A 24,200-nucleotide genomic window follows, 5' to 3' on the forward strand; every position below is an offset into this window, starting at 1 on the left:
TATTGCTGACCTACATATTTGTACCTAGGTACTTCTATAATGTATTGTGCACTGCAGAGATTATGCTTGTGTGAGAACCTTAAACTAAAGTTTTTAGTAGTGTTTGGAGACTATTACGAATTTTAAAAGGACCCGATGCAAACAAAGCAAAGTGTTTTTCTAACACTTCAAGGTATGGGAGGCTCTTAAGCCTTTACTGCAGATTTCCAAGGTGGAGTGCCAAAATTTGACCTTTCGACCTCTATGTACACTCCCAGTGCCAGTGATCCTTTTTAAAGTCACTAACACCCTCATTATTAAATAAATTAAGACGCATAGCTTTACCGTTTAGTTGCTAGCATTAGCTAGGTCTTTTGTTAATCCACAGGCAGCATGGCTATGAGCAAGCTTCCAGGTGCATGGAAGAAGAGGGGCAAGGCTGAGCTCCCACCTCACATGCTGATGAAAATCGGCTCACGTGCCACAGGTTGCTGACCCCTGCTTTACCGTATATAACTACGTTCAGTTTTGTCCGTTTAGTCCGAAATGCAAATACAGGGACTGGAGATAGGAAATGAAATTCTGGCTTCACTGAAGCCAATAGCAAGACTCCCATTGACTTCAGTAGGGCCAAGGTTTCATCTCCCCAGGCTTCAGCAACCAGCGCAGCTCCATTGCTCTTGCACCCCCCATTGGTGGGGGAGAAGACACTGTCCGCGTGTAGCAAGACAGCAGTGGATGCATCACCCAAACACCACTGGTTTCCCCACCTGTCCCCATATCATACCCCCAAAACTCTGACAGCGAGAGAGCAGTGTTCGTCTGTATTCTATCACAACAAAACAGCAGCCACATAGCACTTTAAAAGACTAACACAATGATTTATTAGGTGATGAGCTTTCGTGGGGTAGAACCGCTTCTTCAGAGCGGGGATGCACAGCACAGCTCTGTGCTGCTGGACTCTACACTGCACTGAGATACAGCTGTGTGAACCCCTCAAATCCTGCCCCCAATCCAGCACATACAGGACTTTCTGTTTCTGCAGATGGAATGTGAAGGCAGGACTGATTCCTTACTGTATGGCTAGTTGTTTGTTAACGAACTGGAAAAGCCTGGAAACGCCCTCCCCCACCCCACCAAAAAGACACTTCCTGCATTACCCCCATTTACTACTTTAAAGTAATCTATCACTACAAACTGGCAGGGAGCTCAGAACATTCCACTGTGCTTTGTCACGCTTCCCTGACCTGTACTATGCCAAAAACGACTAGTTCAACAGTTCTCTGGTGAATAAAAGATTTTGGAACGCTGAAGCAGAGCTGAGTTTTTAAATTCACATTAAGTCTGTTTATCTGCTCCGTAAGGATTTCTATTTAACAGTATTCGTTGTCACACTGTGACGGCCCTCCCCAGTCTGCATTTTACCTTTTTATAAGGGCAATGAAGGAGGAAGAAAGAGGGAAAATTAATGTATTTATTTTTTGTAGAAATATGCCTAATAATGCAACAGAAGGAGAAAGCAGCACTACTGACTTGTAAAAATACAAAACAAAAGAAGCCCAAACAAAACCTAAACCACTTTCATATCAATCATACAGCGCTGAGCCGAAAAAGACAGTTGAACATCTACAGGGAATAAAATCGAGAAGTCCATCTATTTTCAAAAGTAAGGATCTACTCTCGTAAATACTCTAACAGGATTAACCCAACTCCTTGTGGCACTGAGCGCTATGCTCTGCAGTGTTTGCAAGATCGGGTCCAGAGCGCTGTTGCTTTTTAGCTCTTCACCAAAAAAAAAAAAAAAAAAATTACAATTTTTTACAATTTTTACAAATTACAATTTTTATAATTACAAATTACAATTTAAAAAAAGCCACCAAAATAAAAACCGTAAGAAATCTGCACCGCTACAATTAAGCATTAAAGCAGAAAAGCATTAATTAGATCACAATCTGGCCCATCGGTCTGAGGTGGGCTGACCTGCTGCTTAGATCTCCCAAGCTTCTAACGGTATGTCTATACTTAGCAGGCATTCAACGTGCCATGATCGAGCTTCCCAAGTTTGATTTCACCGCATGTCAACATACGGAAAAATTGATCTCTCTGGGCTCAGCCATCGATCCTGATACTCCACATTATTGCATGGAGCACAGGACAGTGATGTGAGCCTGAAGAGCCCCAACCTACACTAGGGCAGAACATCTATTCCGATACGTCAATTATAGCTATGCTAGTAGGGTAGCTCGAATTGAGTACCTGGGATCAACTTTTCTCCCTAGTGTAGGCCAGGCCTCAGTTAACTGGGTCTGGATAGCCCTGAGTCAGCAAGACACAGTGGCACAATCCTGGGCTCAGATAAGGAGAGGTCTGAGCCTTTCCTTGGGACATGGGATTCCACAATTCAGGCATCCTAGACCCTGGAACCCGTGTCTCAAGCCTCCTAAACTCTGTTTGCTCATGTACTCAGAGTACCATCTAAGCTGTGGTTACTTTGGGCTTCTAGTTTAACCTCCACAAGGATGACAGAGCAGGAAGGCAAGGACCCCAGGGCGGGTAGATGAAGTTCTTAGGGTTGGTCTCGTCTATAAGGTGGATTGACACTGAGGTGATCAATCCACCAGCAGTCGATTTAGCAAGTCTAGTAGGGACCCGCCAAATCATTCACTAATCATTCTCCTGTTGCCTCTGGTATTCCAGCAGAATATGATAAATAAGGGGAGTCAACAGGAGAACTTTTCCTCTCAACCCCCTGCAGCGTGGACCCCACGTTAAGTAGACCTAAGCTATGTTGATTTGCCTTACGTTACTAACGTAATTCAAACTGCATAGCTTAGATCACCTCGTCACTGTAGAGTACAGCTGCCCAACACCACAGTCACTGTACTCTTTTCAAATGCACTAGCATTTTCCCCATCCATAGGACAATTTGGGGTGGCCACACTTTGGAAGGTGCTGTGGCGGTTGCCTCAAGCATCCCTATCGACAGGGTCAGGGCACCCCAGAAGGACAGCCCATGCTGCTGTTGCACATCAGTCCCCTGGAAACCCCTGGCTCTTATTGGCTGGGGATGGAGCAGGAGTGGGAAGGGATGGGGTGGAGCAGAAGCAGAGCTTGGGAAAGGGGTGGAGCGGGGGCAGGGCAGACCCTGCACCAGTGGTGGGTTGCCCTGGGCTATGCAGCTGGGGCCCGGGGGGGAGGGGTTCTCCTTGGCCCTGGGCCCCTCCCCTCTGGTCCCCTAGGACGGCTCTTGGTTGTCCCTTACATGGTGACACAAAAGAGCTGAGCACAGCCTGTGTCAGCCTCCACCATAACCAAACAGAATTTTAAAATAAGACTGAACCCAAATTTGGGTCCCAGCATCTTTTGCAAAGCCTAAGGGGCGACATCCAGGGTTCTTATTCAGACCAACCTCTAAGTTCTGAACAATACCAGATGTTCCTCATCCAAATAGCTTTATGTCACCAACAGTTCAGGTGACCAGGGGACAGACAGCAACAGCTGGGGGTAAAAGTCTAATTCAATTCCAAAAGCAGGAAAGTCCTGATCACCCACCCAACTTCCCAGCAAAATTTCAGCACTCTCCTGTTTGCTGATTAGTACTGTGTCCAGTTCTGGGCACCAAATGTCAGGAGGAAAAGTCCAAAGAAGAGTGAGAAAAGTCATTAAAGATCTAGAAAACATGACATATAAGGGAAGACTGAAAGAACTAAGATTGCTTCGTCTAGAAGAAAGAAGACAGAGGAGACAGGACAATAGCTTTCAAGTACCTAAATGGTTGTTACAAGGAGGAAAGAGCAAAATTATTCCCCTTAACTTCCAAGGGAGGTTTAGGTTGGACATTAGGAAAAACTCCCTAATAGTCAGGGTGCTGAAGCACTGGAATAAATAGCCCTGGGAGGTTGTGCCATTTCCATCACTGGAGAGCAGTTTAGACAAACACCTGTCAGGGATAGCTTAGATGGTGCTTGGTCATGCTATGACTGGATTTGACCACCTCTCAAGATACCTTTCAGTTCTAGGATTCTATGAAAAGACGGTGTGATAACACACACAACCACCAAAGCACAAGATAGGAGCAGTCCAGCATGAGAACCACTCATTGGCTGAAATCACAGAGGGCACTTTAGCTAACAGCTAAGGACAGCCGCTGTTGCTTACTTTTGTAGATGCCTCTTGCGTGCCACTCCATGACCTCCTGCAATCTCTTCCAGCCCCAGCATTCTACGTACAGCTGATTCCCTGTCCAAACTTGAGCTCAGGTCCCTCTTAAATTAGATCGCTTCACAATACCTAGTGCACTGTAAGTCTCCCAGTTCTGCCTTAGGATGAATCAGGGCAGTCCCAGAAATTAGTGCTAGATCATTTGTTGTGGAAAGAGTGGTGACCAATTGTTCAACATCTTTATTAATGACCTGGATGAGGGATTGGATTGCACCCTCAGTGAGCTTGCAGATGACACAAAGCTAGGGGGAGAGGTAGATACACTGGAGGGCAGAGACAGGATCCAAAGTAACCTGGATAAATTGGAGGATTGGGCCAAAAGAAATCTGATGCGGTTCAACAAGGAGAAGTGTGGAGTCCTGCACTTGGGACAGAAGATTCCCAAGCATTGTTATAGGCTGGGGGACCTCTTAGCAAAGCGGCAGCACAGCAGAAAGGGACTTAGGAGTTATGGTGGATGAAAGGCTGAATATGAGTAAACAGCGTGCCCTTGTAGCCAAGAAGGCCAATGGCACATTGGGCTGCATTAGGAGGAGCATTTTGAGCATCTTGAGGAGTTGTTCTCCTCTATTCTGCACTGGTGAGGCAACATCTGGAGTAGTGCATCTAGTTTTCGGTCCCCAAGTATAGAAAGGATGGGGATGTGCTGAAACAGGTTCAGCGGAGGGCAACAAAAATGATTATGGAGCTGGAGCACATGACCTATGAGAAGAGGCTGAGGGATCTGGGCTTATTTAGCTTGCAGAAGAGAAGACAGAGATGATTTAATAGCAGCCTTCAACTTCCCCAAGGGATGTTTTAAAGAGGATGGAGAAACTGTTCTCAGTGGTGACAGATGGCAGAACAAGGAGTAATGGTCTGAAGTTACAGAAAGAAAGGAGTAGTTTGGATATTAGGAAAAACTGTTTCAGCAGGCAGGTGGTGAAGCACTGGAATGCGTTGCCTAGGGAGGTAGTGGAACCTATATCCCTAGAGGTTTTTAAGTCCCAGCTTGACATGGTCATGCCTGGGGTGACTTAGTTGGGGTTGATCCCGCTTGAAGCAGGGGACTGGACTTGATGACCTCGAGGGCCCTTCCAGCCCTGTGATTCTATGAAAGCAGATGGTCCTAAAGTTCTGTGACTGCTTCCGAGTCATAATCATTCAACTTGGTGTCCCGTATGTTTTCGGTACCTGTCCAGAATGCAACATAAGAGACTGACCAATTCCGGTGTTTCAAACACAGAATACAAAATGTTAGTCAACCCACAAAATAGAAGACAAGGCATGAAAATTGAGTCAATTTTGACTTCCATCCAAAAAAAAAAATTACGTCCTCAGTTCTTTACAATGTTATGTCACACAGCAAGGAGGAAAAAAGGAAGAAGATGTTAGAGAATCTTTTCCAGAAGTTTAAAATTAACAGAGGTTTCATTAAATTGTGAGCTATGCAGACCAGTGTGGAACAAAGCAGAGAGATTTATGAAAGTGGGAAAATGGGCATTTAAGGCAGGTGTTGTTAGGAGAGCAGGGGGCTGCACACAAGAGTAGCTAAAGAGGGAGATGCAGAATTGGAAGATCCTTCAAGGGAAGGAAAAGAAACAGTTTGATGGAATGGAAAAAAAGGAAACCAATGTTGGGATTTAAAGGAGTTGGTAAGGATGATACAGTCTGAGCAACAGCCCAGGAAGATGATCAGTTAGTTCACATTATGTTTTCCTTATTATGTACATTAAAACATGTATAAAATGATATAAAATACACAATATATAAAATTTAATCCCTGGTCCTACCAACAGTGACACACAGCTTTACAGAGTAACCTCACTGAATGGGAATGTGCATACACAGGTATTTTTGCAAGATAGAAGCCTACAAACCTACCTCACAACCTGCAATAAGTAATCTATTGCTTCCTGGCACTTTATCTTTTTATGTGGGAGCTAAAGTATTCCAACTCAAGCACGAAAACATAAAACTTTTAAAGTCCAAAACGTCTATCACAGGAACACAACAACACAATAACCCAACGTAAAAAGCACTTACTCATTTAAACACCCTAGCTGTAAATATCTACATTTTCCCACTCATGAAGGAAAGGGGGGTGCATCAGATGTCCTCTGTTCTACAAATATTGTGACACCTATTAGGCAGCACCATCATCATCCTTCCTCTGACCCTCCCACACACAAACAAAACAATTAAAGGCAAAGTTGCTATAAAGGCACCCAAAACACATCAACTGACAGAAGAAGGTGATCTAAAAAAAAACAAAACAAAAAACTGGCTCTGTTGTACAATACAGTAGCTCAGGCAGCGTGGTTGTTAAGTACACAGGAACCAGGCACACCTTGACTTCAGTCTCCTCAAGAGTAACTCCCTTAAAAAAGGTTATTGTGTAAGAATGCTTTGGTATTCCATCCCCGCTCTACATTTCCCTTCTATTTTCTTCACCAAGTCTGGCCAACACTTTTTTTTTTTTTAAAAGACGTGTACAAAAGAAACAATGCATGCCCACCACCCACATATTAACTGCTCTAGTAAGATGAAGATTTATTCAGTGTACGAGTTTCAAATATGTATTTTATTAAAGAGTTCTTTCTAATCTGAAGAATCATCGCATCTGGTCTTTCTATTAAAATCTGCGTCAAAGTCAATGAATGCCACTTACCTCTTCTAATATGAATACATACACAGTATTTGTCTGACTTAACATAAAATTATTTGAGCTCCTTTCAAATACAAGCTGTCGAGGCCAGCGGAGATTTAAGCTGAGAACCATTAAATGTGCTAAAGGAACTGCTACATCCTAATACCAATGTAATACAACTTCCTGCAACATTAGCGACAGTCTCAAACTTTCAGCAATAAGTGCAATTTTTTTAATCTGAAAGTTAACACTTGAATTTCAAACAAGCTGATGAAGACGTGCTCTTTTCACTGAAGAAAGGGAGAGTGCTTCTTATGCTGACCACTAAAGATTCTTGTGCAGTAATAAATATCAATTAATGGCGACAAGTAAGGAGAAGAAAAAACTAATAATGGTGTGTTTTACTGAGATAGTTTTAGTGCTTTATATAAGCTCCATCTTAAACCTTGAGCTTTATATAAGCTCCATCATGCTCTCTCCCATTAACCATCCATGCAGCACTCCCATTAACATCAGTGACCAGTTACATAGGTGCATGCGCGTTCACAAGGAGAAGAGCGGTCTCTCCACTGGTTTGATAGATCTGACCACGTTGTGTATATTTGAAGGGTTAGAGTTTGCACAGGCTTCCCATCACATCATTTCAAAGGTGCCATGGCAGGGAGTTCCCATGGCTGTCTGGTGTTGGCCCAAGAGGGAGAGTGGGAATGAGGACTGGCAAGGATATCAGCAGACCTTTACAACTAATACAGTCCTTGTCAGTTTCACTCAGCTGCCCAAGGGAGAAGCAGAAGCCTCAGAGGTAACATCCCCCACTGCTCGACACACTTGTACCAGGAGAGGATAGAGGGAAAGAAAAGAGAAATTCTCTGCCCCACTAGTCCTCCCTCCCCCTCATGCCTCTCATGAAGCGGGTCCTTGCCCACAAAAGCTTATGCTCCAAAAATGTGTTAGTCATAAGGTGCCACAGGACTTCTTGTTGCTCTCAAAGATACAGACTAACATGGCTACCTCTCCATACATATCTCTGCCCCATGTTTCCCAGTACAAAAATGGTCCCCTGCAGCTTCTGTGAAAAGAACAGACCTGTGGGCATTACACAGCAGCAGCAGAGCGGCAAATCTGATCACTTTCACTCCTGCTCACCTTGCCAGCAATAACATGGGAGACGAGATAAGAAAGAGAAGTGGAGCAGGAACAGACATGCAGGGGGAAAAGGTCAGTCCATATGAGTTCAGAAGTAGGGTTGGCCTCTTGCCATCAGCCACTGGGGGGGGAGGGAGGCTGTGACTCACTTCATTCTTTAGCAGCCAAACTGAAAACATTCTTTTTAAATTTGTGGATGAGAAAGTGTGATATGTGGTCTTGTGGGAGGATGAAATGGGTAAGCCCAGAAGGCCTGCAAAAAGGGAAGAGATGGGAACAAAAAAAGGGTAGAACAGGCACACAACGATATCCAAAGTAAGGGTAACAGAAAGTTTAATTCCAAGTTAGGATAGTAGGTGCATACACACCTATTCCACTGACAACCAAAATCCTCAGCTACAGATTTCATTTTAGCTGCTGAAGTGTGTAATATATTTGTGACCTCAAAAAAGTGAAGTTCCATCTATTCATTGACAAATAGTGACAGCACTAGTGATAGCCCAGATGCCATCATTTACGTATTTCCTGCAGAGCAGCCCAGAGTTGTTTAACACATCTCTTTTCAACCTCTCCACTTTCACTCTTCATTTCTACATCTAAGAAAAAAGCACATTTCCTTCTCTCGTCACTACACTGCTACCCATGTGCTCAGATCCCAAAACGCTGCACCAGAGGGAAGTTCTCAGTGATCACTGAATTCATTGTGCCAGTCCTAACAGAGATTTCTGCATGAACTACATTTAGCATAACAGAAAGTCTCAGTTAATGACCTGCATAAGTACTGCAATACACCTCATTCTAAGAGCCCTAGATCATGAAGTTAAATGCAGGGGTGCAATGACAAATCTTCAAAGAAGGGGACCCAGTCACATAGCAGAGATCATGTTCTGAGGGGCATATGTGTTTATGGGAGTCTCCCCTCTCACCCTGCTGCAGGGCACATGTATGTTCTCCACAAAGCTACTATTCACCTTCTGGAACAGGCCCTGAAGCGAAAGGGGAGAAGGCAACGTGAGAAGGCAGTGACCTAGGGTTCTAGGTAGGAGGAAACCAGTCCTGGGTGTGAGAGGTATCAATCTATTCCGTGGAGGGAGGACAGAAGTTCCACTCAGTCTCAGTCTCTCTGGTTTGGATGGGGGAAAAAAAAAAAAAAATAAAAAAAATAAAAATATCAAGAGGGGGGAGGAGATCCCATCCCATCCTGGTGTCTCCAGTCAGGGAGGAGAAGTGGGAATCTTCAGTGGGGCAGGTGCTGGCCAGTCTCTTTCATCCACAGCTGGTCCTTAAAGAAGAGCAAGAACTAGTGACTGAACTGCCAGAAATTGGCAGAAGCTAGGCAGCTGTTTCTCCTGGGTGTCTGGTTCCCAAGACCCACCAGGCCCAGCTCTTCACTTCTCAAAACCCCAGGTATCATCTCCTCATACTGTCTCATCAGGCCTGCTCTGCAAAGGGAACCTGGTTTATGAGAATTTGTAGTAGCTCATATGGCCACAGAGTGGGAAGTGTGTGGAGAGGGTAACCTGCCCCCCCGCCCGTTCCCCCACCCTAGTGCACTGCTGAGTTAGCAATCACAAAAAAACAGCCTCTGCCATAGGGAGAGAGGAGTGTAGAAATATCACTTTCTCCCAAAAAAAAAAAAAAAAAAAAAAAAAAAAATTTAATCCATGACAGAAAGATCAAAAGGAGCCAGGAATGCAATAAAACTTTCAAACTGAATTCCAAGACCTCAATGTAATAAAGACGACAAGATGGTCAGCTTGATACTCAGATATAGCAGAGTTCCCACAAACATCTTTTATCTTTCCAGTTCCTTGAAAGACACCATAATTAGAGTTTGAAGGGCAGAGCCGCCTGAAAGGAATGTTCAGGTACTGGCACAGCGTAGGATGTGTGTGGTTTATTTCAGAGGCATTTGTAAAGGTGAAGTGAGCTGTAAGAGATTCCATATGTCATGAATCGTACTGCTCACCGGAGAACCACTGCAATGAGAAAATTCTAACTACTGTCGTAAAGAATAAACTACATGCACAAACTGTACCCAAGGATCTTCACTGAATGAATCCCAGACACCATGGAAGCAACATGGAGCTGTTATTTAATAATGTGTATTTACATAATTTAGAACAGGAAATAACTAACAGTTTTTTAAAAAAATTCTGAAGTATGGCAAGATAAAACCTAGATCAGAATGCATCTGATCATATGCTCAATTGCATCAACTTGCTAAAACGGAAAGACAATAATTGCCCGAGGTAATACCAAACGGCTTACTGATCTGCAAGAAGTCTCTCTGCAATCTGGCTCCAGAGTTTCTCAGTGAGTGCAAGGACACTTTCAAGCCAAGCAAGTTTTGTTTGAATGAGGAATAATATATTAGCAGTGGATTAGACTACGTAGTTTCACACTGAGTAAGGTCATGGCTTTTGCTGTCAAGTTTTACAAGTTTTTAAACGATTTACTCTGCAATATTTGAGATTTCAACGCCTATGCTGTTTGTTTAAGTAATCGCTACTATAGTAATTATTTAAAAAAAAGAGTGACTCCATTTAGCTGCCAGGATTGCAATGTTAACTTGATTGTATATTAACCCTAAGTCTTTTGAAATCCAGGGTGAAATTCTAGATTCACTGAAGTCAACAGCAAAGCCTCCAATGAGTTTAATGGGCCCAGGGTCTCACTACCAATATCTTAAGCACTGTCAGCTCTAGGAATGGGAATAATAATTAAAAAAAAAAAAAAGAGACAATTTTTTAAAAAAATTTGCATTTACTTTCTTAATCTGATAGCACATCATATGTAGTTATTTTTCCTGATTCTCTGGCCATTTTCCTTTTTTATTACTCTTTCACGCAGCAAGAGAATAAAATGTGACTGTGATCTGAAACCACTTCTAAATGAACAGACTTCAACTTGATGGTAACCCTTGAAAAACGGATTGTCCTTATTACCAGCTTGTTTCCTTCTCCCACACGTGCTTGGCTTCCAATATGATTTTAGCAGCGAGCCTCTCGTGAGCTGAGAATTATAAACTCTACTTTTATTCCAACGGATGGGTTGGCAGCTCAATTTTCAAATGATATTAAGGATTTCTCTCCATCTCTCTGGATGCTGGTACTAGGCACAACTGGTGTGCTGCCACAATGGTGTGAAGAAGCTTCCAGCATACACAATTGGTTCAATGACTCTCAGCAACTTTACGAACTGTTCCAGCACCCCACCCATCTCTGCAGGTGTGCATAATACTACTACTACTACTTAACCCTTGTACTCTGAGTATGAGTACACACAAACCCTCAACATGCCAAGATGTTCATGGTGGGGTCTTGACAGAACCCTTCAGCATCCTCTCAGGGGTGTGACAAGGGGCCTTGTGTACAATAACTGCTGCTAAATCGAAAATACGCTGCAGAACTATCTAGTGGTGAAACTTAAAAATTCTTTTCAGGATAGGGTGAATTTTTTTCTAATATTGGTCCAGGCACAGTTACCAGAAGGAAGGAAAATATTAATATTTGCATCCTCTATTGTCCAACAGGAGAAAAAGTTTCTTCTGCAACACCAAACCAAATCAGCCCAGCTCTACTGCGAGAATGAAGTTCCTCAGACCATTATGATGAACTTCACAAGGCATCTAGGTATTTTCAAAATCCCCCCAAACACCTTAGGTTACATTTACTGGTGGTAAACTGCCAATTTCAGCCACTCACAATTAAGTAGTTGGTTAGCATCTTATGAAGCGAGCAGAAGTAGGCTTGCTGTATGGGAAGGTTAAGAGGAATGCCCACTGAGTCATTTAACTCCCAGCCAGTCACAATCTTCCATGACATCTGTGGTTCACTGGACTGGGTAAGATTATGAAGTGCAGAAACAGAGGGTTTCCAGGAACAGGGCACCAATTGTGGAATCCCTACCAGGAAATTAGGACAAATCTGACCTTGGTGACATTCATCTCTAATTACCATATTCATTAAACATGGTTGTCGCTAGTAATGGCATCTTCAAAGGACCAAGCCACAGCGGAGGAAGCAGAAGGGAAAGAAGTAGAGCACAAAAAAGGAATGGGGGAGAGGAATTAAAACCACAAACGTGTGCACCAGGATCAAGGGAGACTATGAGAACGTGACCATTTAGAGCACTGTCAGACCTGACTCGGACGGCTGTATAGAACACCTCACAGGCCTAGTGCCAATATCTGAGACATGGTATATAAAAGTTATACACAGTATATTAGACTGAACTTTATTAAATACTTCTAGCCATAAGTCCCAAAGCATTCTGAAAGCTAGGCACGCATCCCTGCTGAGACAAGAGAAGTGTGATTAAAGCAGAGTTTTGGAAGTCTGCACTCAAAACCACATGTGCACGATTTGCCTTTGTAATACACCCCATTTGTATGTGCAAGTCAGGGGCCCCCTTGTGCTCACTTAAACTTAATTTATTTGCATGCATGAGGTGTCTGCGTTTAGAAGTGCTATACCAACTTCTGAGCACAGACTTTTAAAAATGCAAGCCTTCACGATGCACAAATAGCAAATTCACATCCAGGAAGAGAACACGGTCTGGGATCTCATCCACTGGATCATGTCACAACTGGTTGGCCCCCACCAACCCTTCCATACTCTACTGGATCTGAAACCTGTCTTCTCTCTACCTGACTTGTAGAACATAAGTTCACTAGTGCACAGGTTGTTTAACTCTCTCTGCCTTGTGCAACTCCAACTAAATGCCAGTGCTTGGCATATAATTCCCAATAATAACCAAACCCCCACTTTAGGGAAAGTTTTACAAAGCTGATAGTCTTTGAAAGGCGCCTTGAAGCTCAGTAAATAGAAGCTTTGGCACATGAATGATTGGCAATAAGTTTTGGAACCAAGGTACCATGACTGAGAACGTCCTCCACCACCTCGTCCCACTTAAATCAGGGGACTATAAAAACACAAGTGTTTCTGCTTGACACACAAGTGCCATTTGGAGCACAAGTGGTAAAACATGATTTCTCATGCAGCCAGGACCTGAACCAGAGATAGAGCTTTGCGAGTCAAACCAACACCTCATATTGTTCTTGCACACAAATGTACCCAATTAAAGATATCATGAAAAAGACATGTAAAAATAGCCATCCTGTGTACTCTCTGCTCCATACCACCCCTTTGTGAGCATGGCCAAGCAACAGTGGGAATGTTTCAGTTTAAGAACCAGGCACCATCCCTTTCTTCTGGCTGCTTCTGAGGCTACGTTTAGACTGCAGGCTTCTGTCAAAGTTTGGTTGACAGAACACACATCCACACTCAGCTCTGCTCCCGACCAGCAGATCTCTCTGACATTCTGTCGACATTCCTGTACACCTTGTTCCACGAGGAAGAAAGCATGTCTCAACAGGAGGGGTTTTTCCAACATTTGACCCCGTGTGGACAGATCAAACGTCGGAGAAGCCTCTCCCGACAGAGCTATTGGCAAAAGATACACAAATCTGTTGCGCAATTTGTATATCTTTTGCCGACAGTTCTCAGCAATCTAGACATAGCGCATAAGTCAGTGAGACTTCAGGATGTAAATCCCTAGGGGTAACATTTTCAAAAGTACCTAAGTCTCTGACCATGAACTCCTATCTAAGGCACAGCTTGGCCTAACACTAGCTGATCCAGGGGTTCTCAATCTGTGGGTCAGGACCCCAAAGCAAGTCAGGACTCTTGTTTTAATGGGGTCCATAGGTCAGGCTTAAGACTTGCTGGGGAGCCAAGGCTAAAGAGGAAGCTTGACCCTCATTGCCTAAAGCCGAAGCCTGAGGGTGTGGGCCCTCGGCTGCAGGGGCCAGTTAAAGGCCTCCTGCCTGGGGTGGTGGGGCTCAGGCTTTAATCCCTCCCTCCTGGGGTCATGTGGTATTTTTTGTTGTCAGAAAAGGGTTGTGATGCAACAAAGCTTGAGATCCCCACCACCATTCCCAAACTAAAGCATTCACTTGCACTGCCTGGTTCTGATGAAAAACTGGGTGTCATATCTTTCAAGCTCCTGAACACATGCCCCATTATTACTCCTACTGTGTCCATAGACAGCACAAGACAAAGGACAGTAAGAGAACCCTATAGGGTCCCATGACAGCCCATAGGACAGATTAACACTCAAAGGACAGAACTGATCTACTCAACAATAAATCATCTACCCTACTAATTCTCCAGCAACATTTGCAACCCTATTTCACAGCCAGCAGCGGCAAAGGCAGCCAACACAGCTAGAAGAAGCAGTAACGCTTGTCACTTAACATTTCGTGGGATCAACTTGCTGTAAACCCGGTGTAACGTTCCTTCCCTCCAAATTCATACATACCTGATCACAGCCTACATTCACCAATTCCTGCAGCATCTGCCTATTTACTTCTGTCGTTGTGGAGGTGCCCGACTCGTTAGCAAAAGGCAGCAAAGAATATCTGATTTCTCGCAGTGCTTTCTGATAGGGTCCAAACTTGGCTGTGGGTCTCATCTGCTGTTGCCTGGTAGCATCCTTCCCTACTAAAATTTTAGGGTCCAGAGAAGTTTCACTGCCTGGTCCAATGGGCAATCCCTGACCTGATGATTTGGAAGGCTGCTTTAAACCTTCTCGAATCTCTTGTAATCTTTGCCTGCTGTTTCCAGAATAAGTTGTAGCAGGAAAAGTCTTTGGCCTCATTGTTAATCCAGTTTTTTTCAGCATAAATACAATCTTCTTTTTTAAAAAAAAAAATTTTTCTTCCAAAAAGGTTCCTCTCTTGATGATCCTTGAACAATCAGTTTTCCCTCAATGTTTTACTTCAGCTTGCAATCTTCATGGCTCCTGCAGAGAATAAAAAACCCTGGAATCATTTTGTAGACTGTTTCTACCTGAAACAGAAAAGAGAATATAAACTTGAGTCTCACACATTTTTCCACTTATTGTAAATGGTTTGACAAAAGGACTTGACCATAGACATCTATCAGGGATGATCTAAATCAGTGTTTCTTAAACTATGTTCTCCAGAACACTGAGGCGCCTTAAACTTGCAGGTATGCTGCAAGTGTTTGGACAAATAATTCAAAGTTTTACAATAAATAACCATTTTAGGATGGTAACAGTAATAGAAAATACTGAAAGAGAGTTTTATTTCTACATCACACAAGAGCAGTAGAAGTCTGGCAACACAGCAAGGCCGGTTAACATTGTGCCAGCCTCCTCTCTCCTCTAATCTTCTTCTATCTATCACAGCAATATAGCAACTAGTGATGACATATGGCGCATGCACTACGCTGGTGTGGCAGCTATGCTGTCAGTCAGCTGCTTGATGTCAGCCAACGCACATGTGTGGTGTGTTCATAGGTGTTCTGCATTAAAAAAAAAAACACAGTTGTTTGTTGTTCCATGGTCTCAAAAAGTTTAAGAAACAATGATCTAGATGGTGCCTAGTCCTGCCATGAGGGCAAACGACTGGACTGAACGACCTCTCGAGGTCCCTTCCAGTTCTAGTATTCTATGAACATGATGGTGGTGGTTTACCCAGTGAAAACTGCAGAACCTGACTATAACAGTCCTCAGAGACAAATATCATTTATTAAATTTCACTTCATTTGTTTTCCATTTAAGGGTTTTTAAGTGCTTCTGACACCCAAGTACTGGTCTGTATTTTCCAGATGAAAAAATTTAATGTGAAATGACCCTTTTTTAGAAATGATTTTTTTCCACGGGAAAAACAATTATTTCACTGCAAACTTTTGGTTTTCAAAACCAAAAATATTTTGTTTTCAAAAACAAACCACAGCAAAATTAAAACAAAAACAAAAACAAAAAAACCCTTACAAAACCTCACTGTATTTAAGAGGCATGGTGGCAAGTTTCCTTTATAATGCTACACAACTAAAGCCAGACCAAACCAAGCTTTTATTTCACAGTTAGTGAAGGGTACGTTCATGCTGAGACTTTGTATGTCAAGATCAGGCCTGAAGAAAAGCTCTTGTTTGTCTTACAATAGCTGAGTAATAAATCTTGGAAAGGGAGATTTATGATGGCAATACTGACAACTAACTGCAGTACTTCCTAGTATTTCAAAACCTTGATGAGCTGCAATATGAAATTCCGACATTCTGCTTTAATGTCTAAATAAACTTTGAAGATGAGACCTTTACAAGGAAAGGCCTCTAGCTTGTCCGTCATAAGGATTTCTGCTCTGACACATTGCAGGACATGCAATTCAGTGTCTGAGCTCCTCAATGGCATGTTCGCAGGGCTGACTCTAGTTGGGATGCAGGGCCTGGGGCAATCCCCTCCCTGCAGGCCCCACCCCCACCCCCACTCCATCTCTTCCCCAATTCCCAGCCATAACCCCTTTGCCCAAAGCCCCCCCGCCCTCCAAGCAACATGAGCTGTGGAGTCACTCAGGTGGAGGGGAAAGGGGTGGGAGCTGGCACAGGGCAGCAGTAGGGTCACCTCTCCCACCCACTCATTGTGGCAACAGGAGCTGAAGCAACCTGCCAGCCTGCTCTGCCTCGCTGCCCTCTCCCAGCCCTGTGTTCCACTTTCCATGGTGGTAGAAATAGAGCGCCCTGGGGCTGGGGCGTTCTGCTTCCTGTTGCTGCAGTGAGGCAGAGCACAGTGATGGAGGGAGAGGTGGGGCAGAGCAGAGAGCAGGCTGCCGGGTCAGTCCAGCACCTACCACTGTGGTGTGTGAGAGAGGGAAGCTGACCCTTCTGCCCACCCAGGCCAGACTCCCCAGGTCCCATCCAAAGGATGGCCGTGGTGGCTTACGCAGGACCCCCCAAGACGCAGGGCCTCGGGCAGCCAACCCAAACCATCTTACAGACACGATGGCATATGTCTTTAAACAATACCTAGCGCAATGAAGCTCTCACCCTGATGGGGGCCTGCGGCCACTACCATAATATAAATGCAAAACAGTGGAATATTGAAGGCAAGATTAAAAGATACATTGACAAACACCACTACACACTACGGAAACGGCTTCCATACCTCTGCAGCTGCTACGGCTTAGCTGAAAGTTTTAGCCCCAAAAGAAGAGCTCTTCCATAAAGACTACAACTCTCCATTTTCACATGCTTAGAACCAGGTGCCAACGGAGCCCTAACTCTGCCTCCTGCTCTTGCGAAAACTACTGGTTTTTTCTCATCTTGAATGGGCTGCCAATAAAATACTCCTAGGATTTAAATCAAATCATTCAATTCCGCTCACTGCTCCCTAACTTAGGAGCCAAAAGAACCATCCCAGAGCTTGGAGAATATGTCCGGATTGATACCATACATCCCCACTGCCCATCAAACTGGCCACTATCTTGAAGGCAAAGAGGGCCTAGACAAGTCTATCTCTGAAGCCCAGAATCACCCCCTCGCTGGCAGAGGGTTCGTTGCCATGTGACACAGAGCCTTTTCCTCTTGTCGTCTCTCTAAACTGAGAAAACAGGACACTGGACTCAAACCCAAGCCTCCAGTACGAGCATGCATCTCTGAATAGTGGCAGCACTAATTTTAGATTATCATACAGGAGTAACCTTCTTACACACTGTGGTACATGCCCCTCTAGCGGATAACACACAGAACAAAGCCCACTTCGCTTACCATTTAGACTTACACATTTGTTCAAGAGGTAGCTCTCTGGGCTTTGGTGCTTAAGTTCCTGGGGCAGGGGTGGGAAAAATACAGCCCGCAGGCTGGACCCAGCCTGTCACCAGATGCCTCAGGCAGATTTCCTGCCTGCCACAACCGACACGCCACTGAAAAGCGGCTGGCTGTATGGTCCAGGTGCTCTTTGCGTGCCGCATGCCCCTGGGAAACCAGCAAATGGGAGCTACCTGGGTTGTGCTTGCAGCACACAGAGCTCCTCTCCCCACAAAGCAGTATGCAGCATGCAGGGAGCCTGCCTAAGGGTCCTGCTGCACTGTCACCTAAGCTAAGCTCCCCACAGCCAGAACCTGTACCTGGCACAGTCCCTCCCCTGATCCCAAAACTCTCTGTATCCCTGACCCTGCATTCACTTCCCTCCCGCATGCCAATCCCCTGCCCCAGCCCAAGGTCACAACCCTCCCTCACATCAGAATCCTCCTCTGCACCTGAACTCTCACCTGGACCCCCCACTCCTTGTCTCCGGTCAGAGCCCCCTCTTTCACTCACACTCCCACCCAGACCCACTCTGGCACCCCAGTCCCCTATACCAAAGCTTCCTTCTGCACCCAACCCCCATCCCACACCTCCTCCATTAAATGACATGGAAGAGTGCAGACTGCTTACCAGACTCTTGGAGTGGCCATGCATCAAAATTATTGCCCACCTCTCTCCTAGGGTTAAACCCTGGGGAGCATATGTAGTAAGTCAAGACTACCGAAACATTTTTGTTAATATTTAAATTTAAAATGTACCTTGGTGGTTAGCCAGATGACAGAATAGCACATTCAAGCATTTGCCAGATGAGAGCTAGAGTCAACTTGAGATCTCAGACTTTGTCCCTGAATTCTTACTGGTGGTGTCCAGCAAGCCGAAATAATAAACTGTGTTTGTCTAAGTCTGCAATAAATGGTGGGAGGAAGTTTGTGATGAGAAAAAAGGTTAAAGCTGCTCATCCCTACTGTCGCACTTCCTCCTAAACAATTCAGTTGTCAGAGACAAACCCTGCTCAAAAGCACACAGGGTGGCCACCACCGCAGTTAGAGGCATGGGGGAGTACGTGCAAGTTGGTTAGGGTTAAAATTTGGTCTCCTTAAGGGGATAATAGCAGCTAAACTGAATTCAATAAATAAATAAAAGGCTCTTAAACAATACTACTGAAGCAATTTTAGGACTACATCATAACTGAATGCCATTTCGTAGATGAAAAATACATGTACAGGCCAATTTATTAACTGGTCTTCCCTTTCCCTTCCCTGACAGCAGAAGACACCGTATGGCTGGGTTTAGGAGAAAGAACAAACAAGGACTTCTCTCAGACCCAGTGCCAATGTTCAGACATGGGATGTGATACAGAGGAATGCGATTCCTCCAACTCCTTGCAACCCAAGAATTGCCTGTGATCTTTATAAATGGTGGACTTAACAGTTGTATTTTTAGGGAAATAACAGCTGTGCTGTACTTTTTAAAAAACTAGATAATTAAATATCAAAAATATCAATGTATATTTATAAGCCTTTCTCTGTACAGTTTGTACTACTCCAGTTTTGAAAAGTCAGTATCCTTCTAACCTTCATCCTGTGTTTGAAATGAACATGTCCACCCCAGCCCCTACACTCATGAGAAATCATTTAAGTTTAAAGTTTCTTTTCAAAGAATTTCTGATGTGCTGCACTAAGTGGAAATCTGCCCATTGCTAGGTTATAATCCCCCCAAATAAAAGATATTGTTACCTTAATTGCAGCCAATTAGGACAATTTTCATAGAACTGTAGTTTTTCATTTTTTAATTGAGAAATACCAATAGAGATTGTGGTACCATAGATAAACAGAGGTGTTGAATTTACATTATACTCCCCAAGAAACATTCTGGACAATGCTGGACATAATAAAAGCAAACTAAAGTACAATGTAAAACTACACTAATTAATTTACAAAATAAAAAGCAATGACAGTGCCTTGATACCATAAGGATGAGAGGAGAAGAAAAAAAAGTCAAAACTGCATAATATGAATTGTCACCAAAAACCATTTCAACGGAAAAGTAATCTGGTGTTTTATACAGGGAATGAACCAAGATGATTCCCAAGGGATAGAGCGGTCCATTCTCCAAACACCCTGTAAAACATAATCCCCTAACAATTTAAGGTGAGAAGGCAGAACCCCTAAAAACATAGGGGTCAAAGCATAACTATTGGATTAAGCCTCCAGGAGGAGGGCTTGCAATACTTTAAAATGATGAAATTATTAATTAATAATACAAGCTGCTTTAAAAATCATTTGTTTCAGCTTTAAAGTAGTCTGACACCTCAAATGTTGCTAATTTAGAGAGCACAAGACACATAACACAGGTTGAATCTCTCTCATCTAGCAGTTCCTCATCTGGCAACATCTGTAATCCAGCATGATTTTAGTTAGCTGGATGCCCACTTATGTATGTGGCTAAGTTTCCTGTGGCCCTATAAAGTTTGCTTACAGTCCTGGCTCTGAGTGTTCTGTACAATTAGTTCGCTGTAAATTTACACCTATATGTCTTCTAAAAGCCCAGTAAACAGTGGGAGTGTTAGTAATGCTGCTAGACAATATTGACCTCCCATGGCCCGGCAAATTCTTTGGAGGGTGCTGGATGAGACAGGTTCAACGTGTAGGACTGTAGTTGTTCACACGAGTAAGAAGAAAACAAAACAAAACAAAACAAAAAACAGTGCTACGTGTGCGTTGCAAATGACAGAAATGCCCTCCTGTGAGCGCTCTAAATAGGCTGAAACAACACCTTGACATCCCCAGGAAACCAAACCCTACTGTCATAAAGTTGGTCAGATGTGAGCATCACAATTGAAAAATACCTCTTTGTGCCACATGGCACTTTTGGAAAGGGTGGTGATGAAAAGCCACACCAAGATTCTTAACCTCACTCATCACCTTTCAGTTAATCCACTTGAGCAGCAGGAATAAAAACAAGGAGACAGCTTAACCCATGGCAAGACTTCTTCTGTTTGACTGGGGCTAAAATACAATCTAGCTCTGACATATACAGCTGACAAAATTGCTCAAGTATTCCTCCAGAACAGAGACCAAATCTGCATGGCCAACAAATGAGACAGAGACATCATTTATCAAATTGACCACACAGAAATAAAATAGGCAGGTTCTAGGGTTGACAAAGATATCAAAAAGCCCCCAACTGCAACACACAAGTTGATGCGTTATCACTTTTGCTAACCTGCTGATCTACAAAGGGCATGTCTACACTAGAAATGGAAGTTAACACCCACAGTACACTCCTTCCAACAGGGGCTGTATGGGGGAGCTGAGCCGAGGCACCTCAGGTCCACATGGAGCTCCCCACCACCAGAGCTATATATCAAAATCCCTCCACATCATGCCCTAGGCACAGGTGTCCTGTCTACTGTCTTATTCCTATTCTCCCTTTCATTTCTTCTTCTCATACTTTTTCCTCCTACTCTTGCTATTCTTATTCTTTGCTGCTCTTGGTTTCCCCACCCCCAAAGTCTCCAGATATATGCATCAAAGAGAGCTCATCTAACTAACCTAATGAAAAGTAAGTTAAAGGGTGACTGGATTAGTCTTGGAGTAAACATTTAATAATGAGCTCTTCAATCTAGCTGGGAAAGGTGTATCATAATCCAATAGGTTAAACCGAGGCTTGACTGAAAATATTTTTTAAAAAGGTGAGAACATCACTAAACCAAAGCAGGAACGTGATGGGTTCTCCATCACTACTTTTAAATCAAGACTGGATGCGTTTGTAACAGATCTGTTACAGGGATTATTTTGGGGCAGTTGTATGACCTATGTTACAGAGAACACACAGAGATCACAGCATCAACAGATCCATCTTTTTCTACTGATAGCAGGCTAAATGCTAGAAATAGAAGGAGCATCATCATCTGGTGGCTCTGTGGGGCTTGGACATATGCTCTTGCAGATCAGACGTATGTATCAAGAACAGATATTTATCTATCTGGTCTTGCATATTTAGGCTGTAAATTCTTTGGGTCAGAGACTATTACTCAATAGAGATTCTAGAACAAGGCGAACATGATCTCAGGGTCTCTGGATGCTATCATAATGCAAATAGTAATCCTGTGTTAGTACAGCAGCATTTCTGAAGTGGGGAGTAGGAATAAAGGCAACATTATGTCACATTTCCCACTCTCCTCTAGCTCCTAATAGTACCATACAACATAATTGTGAAATCCCCATAAACTGGTGATTTCCACTCTACCAATACCCTGCACATTAGGCATATCCCAGTGCTAAGCAAAACAGGGAGAAGGTCACTTCCATACTTGTACTATTGTATGCCAGTAATATCTAAGAATTAAAGAAATGATATTTTTGCAGTGCTAGTTGTAAGATCTCAGTGCACTTTTCAAACTTTATTTTTCTTTCACCCCTTATAGGGAGAGGTTCAATCAAGAACTTTCAAAAGTGGCCTCGGATTTTGGGAGCCTGACTTGAAGTACCTCAGGACCAGAATTTCAAAGGCACCCAACCTCTGATTTGGTTGAAGTTTTGGATGCTCTGAAGTTCTGAAAGCTCACAATCAAGGTGTCTCAAAGGGGGCATGGAAAGTCTCATATACTCCAAGACCACATAAAAACATTGGCCTAAGTAACCCTCTAGAAGTCACAAACCTAACAAGTTTGTGGTAAAACTGGAAACACAATCTAGGAATCCTTTCCTGACTCCAGAAGTCCCTTGTTCGCTCTAAGCCGAGCACACTTCCTCTCAGCAAACAGAAACCCTACAAAACCACAGCCTCTGGCATTGCACCTGTTCACGCTAAATGGGAAGTCCTCTAAAGAGCAGAAGTGACTGAAGTGACCCAACATCCACACTTCATTTGGACAGAGAAGAAACTTGCTGTGGTGAGAGCCGACTTCAAAGCAGCATCAAGCTACCACACGTTTCTTCTCCACTGCAAGCCGGAAACGGAGGGCCCCGAACCCACGGGGATGGGCGCAGGCAGAGCCCGGGGAACTCCGGGATGGAAGTTACACTGCGAGCAGGTGGGACGGGCTGCAAACGCAGTCCCCGCCCCCGCCCCGGAAAGGAGCCAGGCACGTCCGCCCCGGAGCTACATCCAGCAGGCAGTGTGCGCTAGGTCAGGGGAGAGGCGGCTGGGCCCGCTGAGGCCTGAGTGCGTGTCCGAGGCGGCCGGCAGGGGCCTCCCCCGCGGCGGGCTGTCACGTTCACGTCCGATCGCAGCGCAGCGCTCGGGAAAATGTCGGGAAGTAACTGCAGGGCCCGGCGGCAGAGGTGCCCAGCCCCGGGCTGCCCTCGGGCTCGGGACGGAGCAGAGGCCGGCCCCAGCGAGAGGGAAAACCCAATCGCTCGCACACCGCGGTGGCCGCCAGCTCCGCTGCTCGCCCCGCCCGGCGCCCAACTTGCTCCAAACTTTGCTCGTCCCTTTCCTTCCGGCGCGGAGCGGGAGGAGGGCCCCGGCCCCGGCCGCAGGGGGGGCGGGTAGCCGGGCGTTCTCCGCAAGCAGAGCGAGTGCTCGGCAGAGGTCGGGCCCCCCACTCCGGTCCCCGCTCACCCCGGAGCCCGGCGAGTCCCGCCCCCCCCGAAGCCGTCCGCCGGGTAGAACCGACTCGCTGGGCCACCGCCGGCGGCAACTTCAGCTCCCTCCGCCCCCCCGCTCCGGTTCTTCGTCTCCCTCTCGCCCCAGCTGCCCCGGCCGCCTCCGAGTCATTTGCGCCCAGTCCCGCCCGTCGCCCAACACGGGCGGTCTGCCCCGAGCAGCCACGCTCCGGGCCCCGCTCTCGGTCCTCGCCCCCAGCACACGCGCCACTTCCCGGCTCCTGCCTGTGCCTCGCTCCGGAGAGCGCCGCCTCCCCCAGCCGCGCCCCGCAGCCCGCGCGCACCCCGCGGCCGGGACCCCCTGGAGCAGCCCCCCCGCGGCGAGCCCGCACTTCCAGGGGAGCCTCTGCAGGGCGCGCTCCGGGCCCGTCCGCGGGGAGTCCCTGCCCCGCCCTCACCTCCAGTCCGTGTGAGCAGCCGGGGGACACGGTGCCGAGCTCCCACGTCGTCCGCCTCGCTGCGCAGCCGGGGCTCAGGGGGCAGCCCCCGGGCGCTCTCCGGCGCGCCCCTGCCGGCGGTGCCGCTCGCTCCCCATCGCCTCCGTCCCCCGCCCGGGCTGCGAGTGCGGCAGCGGCGGGGCGCACTTGGGACATTCGCTACATTGTTAGCATTCCATTCGCGTCACGTGCCCCGGCCTCGCGCGTCATTCCAGCCCCCCCGCCCTTCGCATACCAGCGGGGGGCGGGGCTTCAGCCGCCGGCGCGGCGAGTGCTGGGCGGAGCCCTGGCGACCTGGCCGGCAGCGAATTCCCCAGGGCCCTGAGCGGGGGAGCCAGACTGGCGCTTGCCGCCCCCCCCCCCCACCTATTTCCTTTGTTGTACGGAGCACCCCGCCCCACAGCTGCGTGTGGAAACAGGGTCCGAGCTTCCCATGCCGGGCTTGGAGGGGGTCCCAGCTGCCAAGTTTGGGTCAAGAGCTGAACCTCCCCAGAGTGCCTAGCTGCTGAGCTGGTGACTCGGTTTTTGTTGGGAATCAGTTCCAGAATCTCAGGTCCTTCCTTGC

The 24,200-nt window shown here is 45.7% G+C and overlaps 1 protein-coding gene across 3 annotated transcripts in view; it reads right to left on the bottom strand.

Moving 5' to 3' along the window:
• Positions 1-23,774, bottom strand: part of LATS2 (large tumor suppressor kinase 2) — a 62,311-nt gene extending 38,537 nt beyond the window's left edge. The window contains exons 1-2 of one of the 3 annotated variants that reach the window (XM_074985360.1): positions 23,597-23,774; positions 14,300-14,829 (exon numbers count right to left, since the gene is read on the bottom strand). In XM_074985360.1, the coding sequence (XP_074841461.1) occupies positions 14,300-14,662 (363 nt within the window). In that variant the 5' untranslated portion in view covers positions 14,663-14,829; positions 23,597-23,774. Of the gene's footprint in view, positions 1-14,299; positions 14,830-16,945; positions 17,020-23,596 lie in introns of those variants that run through there. The other 2 variants (XM_074985367.1, XM_074985374.1) reach the window with 2 other exon arrangements.
• Between the last annotated feature and the right edge of the window lie 426 nt (positions 23,775-24,200).

Source organism: Carettochelys insculpta, chromosome 1, assembly GCF_033958435.1.
Source record: "Carettochelys insculpta isolate YL-2023 chromosome 1, ASM3395843v1, whole genome shotgun sequence".
Classification (NCBI taxonomy): domain Eukaryota; kingdom Metazoa; phylum Chordata; order Testudines; family Carettochelyidae; genus Carettochelys; species Carettochelys insculpta.